The sequence below is a fragment of the Sorex araneus genome, chromosome X, assembly GCF_027595985.1.
Source record: "Sorex araneus isolate mSorAra2 chromosome X, mSorAra2.pri, whole genome shotgun sequence".
Classification (NCBI taxonomy): Eukaryota; Metazoa; Chordata; class Mammalia; order Eulipotyphla; family Soricidae; genus Sorex; species Sorex araneus.
In genome coordinates, this window is record NC_073313.1 from 39,747,268 (window position 1) to 39,759,817 (window position 12,550).

The window sequence follows — 12,550 nt, forward strand, 5'->3', positions numbered from 1 at the left end:
CCTCAATAAAAAAATCTCTGACTCATTTTGCCTCTTCAAAGACATCTGAACAGTTTCTTCAAACAAAGCAGTCATATATTCTCTTCAAAGTGAACTCTCACTCTATATCTCGTCACAGTACCCTTTTTAATAATTATGTTGTGGTTTGGGGGCCACATCTGGAGGTGCTCAGGGGTTACTCCTGGCCCTGCACTCAGGAACTACTCCTGGCGGTGCTCAGAAGACCATATGGGATGCCAAGGATCGAACCTGGGTTGGAAACATGCAAGGCAAATGCCCTATCCTCTGTACTATCACTCCAGTGCTCAATGTTTATTATAGTTTAGGTAACATATTTAAAACCATATTAAGGTTTATGAATATTGATGTGCAGTCACCTCACCTCACCTCAGCACCATGAAAGTGCCTTCACAAATGTCTACCTCATCATCGTGCCTTTGCCAGCAGTTGCTCCCACCTGAAACATTTCCAGTACAGAAGACAGGGCAGAGGTTTGGGCATTTGTCTTAGTGATACTAAGGCATCACTGCCATCCTGTTTCTGAAAGTCATAGCTGACTTTCAAAGAGCATTTTCTTTTTTGTGCTTTCTTAAGTGTTTACCTGAGTTGCTAAAGTCATAAATTAACCAGAAGAGGCACCATCACTACCACTCCTGCCTTTCTTTCCCCTTCCTCCCACAACCCATCTCAGTTCAGGGCACCCTGCTTCCTTGTGACAGGGTAGACCTTTATAAGAACCCCTGCATAAAGAGTTAGTATTAGATATATTTGCATAAAAACGTTATCACTTTTACTGCACTGTAAACTCTGCATCTTCTTTCTCTGTCCAGACTAGCACAGTGTCCAACAGAGATTGACTTTGAAAACCTTTGATTGATTAATTTTTAGATAGTTTTTATTGAAACTTATCTAGAAAGATATGAGGGGGAGGAGAGGGAGAAGAGTGGGTTCAAGAGAGAATACAGAGAAGATATCACTAAGAAAATGATGACTGGAGGAATCAGTCAGGATGGGAGGTGTGTGCCAAAAGTAGATAATGGACCAAACATGATGACCTCTCAGTGTCTGTGTTGCAAGCCATAATGCCCAAAAGTAGAGAGAGAGTATGGGGAATATTGTCTTTCATGGAGGCAGGGGAGGGTGGGAAAGAGGGGGTATACCCGGGATATTGGTGGTGGGGAATGTGCACTGGTGTAGGGATGGATATTTGATTATTGCGTGATTGTAACCCAAACATAAAAGCTTATAACTAACTCATGGTGATTCAATAAAATTTAAAAGAGAGAGAGAGTGAATACAGGCTTCTCCAGAGTGGAAATAGGCAAGCAAAATAACTTCGAGACAAGTAACCAAGATATGTGTTTAGGGAGGACACGGGCTTGAAGAGCAAGCTGAAAACCTCTGATTTATAACAGCGGTTAAATGTAAGAAAGCTAAGCCCTGGATGGTCTCTTCGAGATCTGGAAAGGCTTCCAAGGTCCATATGGTTCACCCCTTCACGTTCTGATTGGGGATTCCTGGTAGAACTAACAGGAAACTCTATTGTTACTCAGGACCTACTACGAGTAAAGACAAAGCACACAAACAGACATTTTTTAAAAATTATACTCCTATCCCTACTTCAGCTCCTTGAGCACACAAAAGCTTCCAGCCACTTCTACCTATAATTGTGGAAAGACTGAAACTTAGAGGCAGAAAAGAGGTAATTCTGGAAATGTTCAGAGCTGTCACGTCTACATCTGGGGTTTCGCACTGCCAATTCACATTTTCTGAATGAGTTATTTCTATGTACCTTCACATCAGCCAGCACTGCAGGGCCTTGCATATATTATATGCTCAATGATTACTTGTCATTTGATTTTGTATGTGACAGCATAAGTATGTGACAGCATAAATATATTATGAAAAATGAGGAGTTTGGACACCAAAATTGTCAGGATTTCTTTTCAAAAAAATACATAGCAATGGGTCTTGGCTTAAAGTTCAAATGCTCTTGTACCCTGCCCTGTGGTATCTCTGACCAGGGGAATCTGATAAGGTAGTCAAAGGGAAACATTACCTTTGCTCTCTCACTGCAATCAAAAGCATTCTTAGTTTTAGGTGGGTCCCACTGGCTACCGTGGTGAGAGGCATTTTCAAGAGCACAGAATCATTCTTTTCGTTATTAAAAGAAGATGCTGTTTAATTTGAGGACCCTGTTGAACAGTACAGCTCTTAGAAATGGTCACCATATCGTGGTTCGAAACTTTCGGTAAGTGATGGCCAGAGATTTGAGTCTGATTTCGGAACCATGGTGATAAATGAAATTCAATTCTGCAGAGGAGTGTAGCCTCCAAGGACCTCTCTCTGCAGAATATAGTGCTAGGTTTGACCCTAATTTGAGACTGCTATCTCTAATTCCAGCTGAGCTTTCATTTCTTAGTCTCCTATAATCAGATTCTGTTCTGTGCTTTAGGTGAGGTGGCGGGAGTATGGCGGGGGGTGTTGTAGGGCAGGCAACTAAGGACAGCAGTTATAAATGACTAAATGTTGTTGACATCTTCCATTTGGGCACTTTCTAAATGAGCAACTGGATGAAGGAAATAAGAGGAACTAATTTACACAAGGCAATCAGTTTGTATTTGCTTTTGCTGGGAAACAATATATCATTCTAGGGTGTTGGGATTAATCAGTTGTTTAAAAAGAGTGACTAGAGAAATGCATAGGAAGCTACAGCAAAGAAGCTTTATGTATGCTGAGGATAATGATTTTTTAAAAGCGGAATCTAATATTGCAATCTATCCTTGAAATCTTGGTCGGATGTGCAAAGGAGCATGTCTCCAGTGAACTCATCATCAAAGCAACTGTCTACCAACATACAGTTGAAAGTGGCATGAACTGTGCCCATGGAGGAAAGATAAAGGGGAGATGTTTTCTTTTTTCTTTTTTTTTTCTTTTTGAGTCATACTGGCTATGCTCAGGGGTTACTCCTGGATCTGCACTTAGGAATTACTCCTGGTGGTGGTCAGGGGACCCTATGGGATGCTGGGAATCAAACCTGGGTCGGCCGCGTGCAAGGCAAACGTCCTATACACTGTACTATCACTCCAGCCCCTGGGGGAGATGGTTTAGCTGTGTAAGCAAAATTATTTCAGCAGGGAGGTGTTGGGGGCCACACCCGCTGTGGTCAGGGCTTGCTTCTGGCTTTGTACACAGGGATCACTCCTGGCAGGCTTGGGGCACCAAAAGGGATGCTGGGGATCAAAACCAGGTTGGCCACATGCAAGGAAGATGCCCTACCTGCTGTACTAATGCTCTGGCCTTTAAACTAGATCATTGAATGTGATCATCTTTGCCGGGAAGTTTCCAGAGTAGTTCCAACATACTAACAATCAAGTAGACTTTTCCCAGAGTCTCTTTATAAACAAAAGCTACCTCAAAACAACTTCACTGACTTTCTAAAGGATCAAGTTTATAATCTGAAGTTTGTCAGACTGTTAAGAAATGGGTCTGTGGCAGGGTTCTGAGCCTTTTCTCTCTGGACAGCCTGAGAGCTCTGAACAATGTGGACACCACCACTAGGCCCGACTTCTTTGGTGAATATAAGGTTAACGAAGCCACGGGGACATTGTAGATGACAGTGTGAAGGAAGCCCGTAGTATTAGACATCGATCGGACCTTAGAGGCACATAATAGTAGCTTCTATTGCTTTATAGTGAAGGTAAATGAAACTCAAACCTTATGAGATTTACCAATCAGTGCCAGAATTAGATCATACAACCCAAAACTCTAGAGGAAAATTCAGGTTTTCGAGTTTGAAGGAATGTGTGTAATACCAAGACAAGCCACCATTTGCTGACTATATGACCTTGAGCAAGTAACCAAGTTTTTCCGTAGTTTTCTTCACCTATTAAATGTGAAAAAGAATAATATCTGCTCTGCCTACATTGCAAAGTGGTTCAGGTTCAATCATTTACTTAACAAATCTTTATTGAACACCTACCTTGTGTCACACCCTATGCAAGGTGTTGGAGATACAGTGGTCAATAAATATTTAATTCCAGACACATGAAGTCACAGTCTAGTGATAATCAGTGAGATAATGTGTGTGAAAACTGTAAAGTGACAGATGAGTGTTCATTATTTTATTATTCCAACCCACTGAGTTATAGCAAAGTGTGATGGAATTGTAGTCCATCATTTTAAACAAAGAATTACCAATGAGCTGAAAATAATCAACTAAATGAATAACCACAGCTTTGAATTTAAACTTAGACTCTTAAAAATTTACAGCCATGATAGATTTTTCTTAAGTTATTGTAGTTAAACTATTTCAAGCAAAATCGTCTTGTAACTATTTGAGCTTTTTGATACTCACTAGTATTCTACTGTCTACATCCAGTGTCAGGAAATTCTTAAAATCCTGGTGGAGGGTTGGGTGTTTGATCACTGGGAGATTGTCACCCAAACATGGAAGCTTGTAACTATCTCACAGTCATTCAATAAATTTTTAAAAAATAAAATAAATAAAATTTAAAAATAAAATGATAAAAATATAAAATAATAAAATAAAATTAAAACCACACAAAAAATCTTGGTTAGTTCACATTGCTAACAGTGAAGGGTAGCTGAGACAAAACCATGAATGTGTTTGTCACTCCAAATCCTTACTACCTATTGAAAATATATATGAACACCTCAAAACTGTAGGCTTTTGTGTTACTGGAATCTTAATACTCTCAGGTAGTACGGGAAATGGCATAATGGATTGGGGAGATAGCTTAAGGGGCAGGGTAAATGTGCACATGGGCACCCGAGTTCAAAACCTGGCATTTGATGAGTCTCTAAGCACTGTGGGATGGAACTGTGGTGGCCCTCAGAACTATTATACCTTAACAACAGTGCTATGCTTCCTGCCTGAACATTGAACCATTCGGCCAAGTATTGCAGGAGTGGTCTTTGCCCCTCCACCTCCCAGTAATGCTTGGAATAACCAAAACAATGGTATGCTACCGAAATAGTGTTCTTGTGTTATGCGTATTTTCCTTCCCCCGCTCTTCTAATTAGCCACAAAACCTGACAGCCGGATGATTCAGAATTGTTATTTACTAATGACAGCGCCTCAAGAACAGAACGGTTCCCTGCCCATATTGTATTTTCACTTTGATTTTGAGCCTTCCACAGAAATTTCAGATTTTTTCCTTATTTTCTTGGGAAAGGTAGATGAAATAGCTTCACTTTACCCCTGGAGGATAATAGGGGCTATGTGTTAGGGCTTGGCCATGCCACAGAGCAAGGATTGCGCAGTTGGAAGTGAACAGCTTTATCACGTGGACATGATAAAAACAACAGCTTAAGGGTCAGAGAGATTGTACAGCAGGTAAGGCTCTTGCCTTGCACAAGGCTGAACTGGGTCCTCCCAACTCCACTCGGGAGTGATCCCTGAGCACAGCTGAGTGTGGTCCCCCATCCCACCTTGGCAAAGAAAAACAGAACTTCTGTGGAGCTGAAGTCATCCACCTAGCCCCCGGATCAATATTTTTAGTCGATTACAATTAGTATTATATAATTTTTTTTACAAAATCAATAGGATCAGACACTGTAACTGCTGAAAACACCTAATCAATGGGAGTTTCATCTCAGAAACAGGCTTGAACCTGGCTGTGTTTGGATAATAGGGTGTCCTATGATTTTTTTGCCTATTAGGGAAACCACTTACAGTTTTTAAAGAAAGCACTAAAAATTCCTTTCTTCATCAGAGAAGACCAATTTGTAAGTGCAGTTCAATTTCATGTCACAAATAGGAATTTCTTCAGAGTATTGAGCTAAGCCACCCAATTCTGTTGAGGTTATGGATTGGAGCCAGAGGTGACTGATTTTCAGGTATTTCATTCCAGACCTCTCTAAGGGCTTACATAACTCATTATGTTTCCTCCATCCCACACGCATACCCCTCTATACACAGGTGGACACACAGACGAAGCAATTATCAGCCATTTATGTTCTGTCACAGAGGAGAGAAAAGACTTCTCTTTGATTAGTCAGATCTTTGGGTAATAGTTTAATATGAACGCTTCTTTAAAAACATGTATTTTTTTTTTACTCCAAAAATCACGTGATGAGATCATGAAGCAAATAAGTTCATGATATTTCCTTTACCAACACTAGAATTAGGGTTTATTTCTAGCTTACTATTTTTAAAAGTTTAGTATTTAACCCAGATTTAAAAAAATGTAGAGGGAGCCACAGATAGTTTCTGCTTTTAAAACCTTTAATTATAGGTCTGCACAAAGCTTACCCTCATTTCACTCTTAGTTTTCAGATGAGATGTTTTACTATTTTAGAATACTGGCAATCCAAATTTCTTAGAAACCACCTAGTCATCCTGTTATCAAAGGTAGTTTGACCATATTTAAATATGCGGCAACAAGGGGGAAAGTTTAAAGCATATTTTATTACATTATTAGTATTAGTAATGTCACTGTCACTGTCATCCCGTTGCTCATCGATTTGCTCTAGCGGGCACCAGTAATGTCTCCATCGTGAGACTTGTTGTTACTGTTTTTGGCACATCACATACACATGGGTAGCTTGCCAGGCTCTGCAGTGTGGGCGAGATACTCTTGGTAGCTTGCTGAGCTCTCCGAGAGGGGCGGCGGAATCAAACCTGGGTTGGCAAGTGTGCAAAGCAAACGCCCTACCCGCTGTGCTATTGCTCCAGCCCTAGTATTAGTAATGAAGTAAAGAAAATGTAAGTCATGTGCGCTTTATTCAAATAAAATAGTATTAGACTCAAGGTTTTTGTAAAACTAAAGCTCCCAAACTTTGTACACATTGCAAGATGCTATCTTGAGGTGGAAAATAAAATAGATGGAACTGAAGTTAGGTTATGAGAGTTCAAGCGGCTCTAGTATGGCCTGCTGAAAATTCTGAGTTTATAAATTTCATAAGCGCTATAGTAGACATAGACTTGAAGCATGACTGATTTTTAGTTCATTTTCTAAATTTTCAGATGAGGAATCTCAGAGCCAAAGATGTAAAATGGTCTTCTTAAGAAGTTTATCACGTTGGCCATTCTATCCTTGAACAATATTTTTTTAGGTATAGTCAAAATATCGTAGAAAAAAAATTGCGGCCAGAGAGTTAGTACAGTGGGTAAGGCGCTTACCTTGCACACCTCCAACCCAAGTTTGATCTATGGCATCCCATATGGCCCCCCAAATAATGCCAGGAATGATTCCTTAGTGCAGAGCCATAAGTAACCCCTGAGCGTCACCAGGTGTGGCCCCAAAACAACAACAAAAAAAGATTTATCAAGAAACTATGCCTTAATTGTTGCATCAATTTAGTATCAAAGAAGCACAGACATCTACACCATAGGCTTATTGGAACTCTCTTTTGCCTCAAGAAGCTAAGGTTTTTCTCTCAACTTCTCCATGGAAATCAAAATATCATTTGACACTAATTTTTTTCCTCCTCTGGCAAAGTTTTTGACTGACCACATTTTACTCAAAGCACTTTCTTTTCCAACAAAATACAATTATACTTGGGAACACATCCAAATCTTCCCCTCATGATCCTAACAATTTACCAGAGTTGGAAAACACAGACTCTAACAATGAAAGGCTTTATTCTGCCAATAGAGACCACTCTCCATTTTCTAGGTAAAAGATATTTATATAAAACTGACACAAGAACCTACTATTACCTTGGCTTAACTTCTTAGCATTCAGTTATTTAGGGCTGAAAACATGTATGTAATTTTTTCCAAGGGATAAAATTGATTTAAGGAACTAGACCGTTCCCCCCACACACTCCCATACTTTAACCAGACTTCAGTAACAACTGTGATGAAAAATCTGTCTGTGGTTCCCATTGTTTTCTCCAGTATTTTATCCTCCCTGAATGTGTTGGCTGAAGAAAGATAATGTGATTTCGGTCTGTTTCACCATGGAGACACATTTGAGTACAAGAAGACCAAATATTTCAGGGGAATACTAAAATAGCAACAATCCTGGCCCTATTTGGATGCTCATGAACAGAGGAGACTGCCTCTAACTGAGGCATGGAACCACTGTGAGAAGTTAGAAGCAATTTATGCCAGGGAATTTAATCCACCTACTTCTTAGTTTTATCACCAGAAACACACAAAGGGTCCTACGGTGAAGACATTTAAACACAGTTTAATGATACATATAGTAAACTCTTCTCGTTTTCTCTAATTTTTAGTAGCTTAGGGAAAGAGGTGTGGCAACTCCATTTTGGAGCTAACCTAAGGTCTATGAGGAGATAGTAAACAGGATAGGAATTCAAACTGTAACCATTGTGTTTGCTTTCCTTCCACTGATAAATTTTCCTGGTTAGCTCTTGATATCTATGAAAAACAACTCTTTTTCCCAAGCGAACATTTCCTGCCCCACCTCCTGCATAGAATTAAGAAATGTGGTGACCGGCCTGATGATTTTTCAATGATGTTAACAATTTGACCCCCTTTACCAGCTGAGGTGCAACTAAAAACAATTCCCAGTTAATCATCTAAGCGCTCACATACTAGAATGATCAGATATGCTGTAGCCGCCTTACCACCTTTTCTGTCTCAAGAACCCTGGGAACTTAATCTGTCCAAAAGGCGTTTGTTGAGATAAGGAAGTCAAATATCAGTCAAATTCTCTATTATTGTACGTTAGATTCAGCCCTTAGGGTGGTCTGGTCAAAAAAATGGTCCCACCAGGTCCTCTCACCTGTTTTCTACATTTTTGTAATTGACTCAGACTTCTGCGTCTGCAGCAGATGCTTTTAATCCTCTTGTTTCAAATGAAAATGTCCAACCATTTTTGCCCAGAGTGCAAATGCTATACTGGCGTTGGTGGGTTTCAGGGGATTTCAGCTTTAGCAACACAACTGGCCACAATTTTCCTCCATGACTCTTAGGCCTTGGGTTCAGCCTGATCTACAATCCATATTTACCCTTGCCTCAATATTCATTCTGTTTAGGAAGCTCTTTGGTGCACCAGACCTTGGTCAGGATGTCGCATGTGATCATGATGAATTTATATTCTGAATTCATCTCTGAAATCTGCTGAAATTATTATAAAATTATTTATTTTGCCCCAGGTACATATTGCCTTTATATCAAACCAATTCCTTAAACATTTATGAAATGCCTACTATATCCCAGGCATTGCAATTAATACTGGATATATATTAATGAACGAACAGGATTGCAATGAATAAGTCAGGATACTTGACATCATGGATCATATAAGCCAAAGGGAAAATAAAAGCAAGCAAGAGATACATAAATATGTATTAAAATTTGTGTTACAAAACATGAGGACAAAACAGAAATTGCTTAATACAACTGAGAGAGGAAATCTCACAGAATATGGCTTTTGAGCCCTCAAACTAATGAGGAAGAGCTATCCTTGAGAGCATAAGGTGGAGTGTTTAGACAAAGGAAGTGGTATACGAAAGAGCCCTACAACGAGAAAGTATTTGTAACTTCATTTTCATGGTTTCTACAAACAAGAATATTTTTAATCACACTTAAGTTGAATAGCATAAGTATTCCAAGTACATGGTTCATCAAATTTCAGTTGTTTGTAATGGCACATTAATTATGAGTAATTACATAAAGTAAATATCTAATGTTAACTCTTCTCTCCACAAATCAGTGTCAATAAAATGCATGTCCATGACCAGCAATCAATTATGTAACTTCTTTCCAAATCTTGTGGTAGGGGGATCGGAGCGATAGTACAGGGGTTAAGGCCATTTATTTACACATAGCTGACACTGGTTTGACTTCCAGCACCTCATATGGTCCCCAAGCACTTCCAAGAGTGATCCCTGAGCATCACTGGGTATGGCTCAAATACCATTAAGTAAATTAAAAGGGGCCAGAGAGATAGAACAGGAGATAAGGCACTTGCCTTGCATGTGGTCAATCAGTTTGAATCCCTGGTACCACGTACCATTCTCTCAGCATTGCCAAGGGTCACTCCTGAATACAGAGCCAGACTGAGCCCTGAGCACTGCCAGGTGTGGCCAAAAAAAAACCAAAAAGTGTTGGTGATTTTCTCACTCTGTACCTGTAATTTAATTCATGCACTGACAGCAATGAATATAGTTGTGCTGACTTATTTTCTCTCAATGGTAGACCCATGCAGCATTTTATCAAGGTGGATAGTTGAAAGAGGAAACAATCTGACGTATGTGAAAGGGCATCAGAGAAATAAGAGATACTGCCAGTTAAGTTTAAATCCTGTGTAAGTTTATTTGTAGAAGAAATAGCTGACTTTAGGATTGTTGACCTTGCTACTGCAAGAGAGCCTCTAAATATGCAACCGAAGGAATTTCATGAACCCAAGCTTATCAACATAGATGAGGAAAGTGGCTATGACAAAAAGTATGGAGTTGTTCCAGAGGAAGTGATACCAGCAAAACCCTTCACATTAAAGGAATTCTACAAGATAGTTTCAAACATTGAAAGTGCTTGCTCCGCATCATAATTTATGTAAAATGAACACTAATCTTTCGTGAGAAGCAAAAAACTTCTATTTAGGAAATAAGAGGGAGGAGAAAGAAGAGGAAATTCCATAAAGTAAAAGAAGGAAGTTACACAATCCAAGTTGTGATATAGGTGACCCCAGGAATAAAATGAACCTAAAACTACCCTTGACAGTTTCTAAAAAGAAATAAAATGCTATCTTTGTCAATATTTCTGTTGGAAGTTAGCATGTACTAAATATGCATCAGTTTTACTTTTTTTTCCCATCTTCATATCTGTAACTGAGAAAGGAATTTTTCATGTTGAGAGAAAATTGTAAAAGTCACAAAATAATTGTGATTTTCCATTGGTTATTAATTGTACAAAAATATAGTTTATTATTTAATCATTATTTAGAGTTCCTACTTTAGTAAAAGCAGAAGTGTGTATATAAAAAAAACAAACAAACCTCTGTTGGGACCAGAGACATGACTCAAAGAACTGGAGCACATGTTTTGCAGGTGGGAGGCCTGGGTTCAATCTGGACAAGAGGCCCCCAGAGTACCGCCAGGAGCAATTACTGAACACTAAACCAAGATTAATCCTCCCACCAGTACTGGGTATGGTTCACCCTCCAAGATATAAATATCAAAAACCAAAATGCCTATCTGCTAATGCTTATTGGAGTTGCAATCTCAGGGCAATGAAAGTAAAGGCAACATTATCAACAGCAGCCAGGTGGAGGTTGAAATCATGAAAAAAAGGATTCTGATCACTTGTGTTCTGAGACTACGAATTTGAAATAAGGTTTCTGCAACTAGTTAAATTTTAAAGTGGGACATCTGTATAAAAAGAAAGGACACAAGCAGTATGTTTGTCTTTCTGCCTCTAAGTTAAAATATGTCAATTGAGAAATAACAAGAGCAGCATATCACCATGTGAGTCCTTAAGCAGAATTATTGCTCTATTCCAAAGCCTAATTCTAACATGACCCCTGATTTAAAAACTTCTTGAAATGTATAAGGGACAAATTTGAGAAAACATCAGAGACCCTTTAGCTTTCCTATTCTATATTCTGTTTGGATTAATACAAGCTGCATGTTAAAGGTACTTTTTGGAAGTAAAGTGTTGTTCCTTCCTTTACACTATTGTTTGTCCTACTCTAGCTCCTGGAAAGGAGGGGACGGAGAAAAATATAGTTCCCTTCAAAAGTTTTACTTAATTTTCAATTATTTTTCTCTAAGATACTATGATGCTCTCTTTTAAAAAAATTTTTTGCTATTTGGGTCACAGCCGGAGATGCTCAGGGGTTACTCCTGGCTCTGCACCCAGGAATTACTGCTGGCAGTGCTCAGGGGACCATATGGGATGCTGGGAATAAAACCCGGGTCAGCCTCGTGCAAGGCAAACACCCTACCCGCTATGCTATTGCTCCAGCCCTCTATAATGCTCTTTTAAATAAAAGTTGTGGTCTCGTATTTCAAAGGGAATGAATACAACAAAATTCTATAGGAACTAGGAGTGAAAGAAGGTATTAAATTTTTTAACTGTAGTAGTTTGGAGATTCAACTTTTGTGGACTCCAAAATAAAGGAGTCAGACCTTGAGCTGTAACTGAAAAAAAAAGATCTCAAAATTAGTTTATGGGTTGCTTTTTCACCTGTTGTTAATGGGTATGAAAGTTCAATGGTATAGCATTGTTTCCCAAATCCCTGAAATCCCTGAGAGTGTTATTTTATTTGGGGGTTTTGGGGGTGGTACTTTGCAACTAAATATTTGCCCTATTTAAAGTAATATTGGAGGAGGCTTGCTCTTCAAGTCTATATTCTCCATTGAACATGTATCTCACTTGCTTGTCTCTGTCTCTGCTTGCTTGCTTACACTACTTTTGCTTGCTTACTCTTACTTAAGCTCATGTTCTTTCTTATTTCCTTGGTTTTGGGGCCACACCCAGCATTGGTCAGGACTTATTCCTGGCTCTGAGCTCAGGGATCTCTCCTAGAGGGCTCAGGGAACCAAACCCAGATTGGCCACATGCAAGGTCAACCCCTTACCCATTTTACTATCTCTCTAGCCCTTAGAT

The 12,550-nt window shown here is 39.3% G+C and overlaps 1 protein-coding gene across 1 annotated transcript in view; it reads left to right on the forward strand.

Moving 5' to 3' along the window:
• Positions 1-2,111: 2,111 nt before the first annotated feature.
• The window catches only part of OTC (ornithine transcarbamylase), a 78,200-nt gene continuing 67,761 nt past the window's right edge, over positions 2,112-12,550 (forward strand). The window contains exon 1 of the mRNA XM_004612918.2: positions 2,112-2,251. Within this exon, the coding sequence (XP_004612975.1) occupies positions 2,175-2,251 (77 nt within the window). The 5' untranslated portion in view covers positions 2,112-2,174. The remainder of the gene's footprint in view (positions 2,252-12,550) is intronic.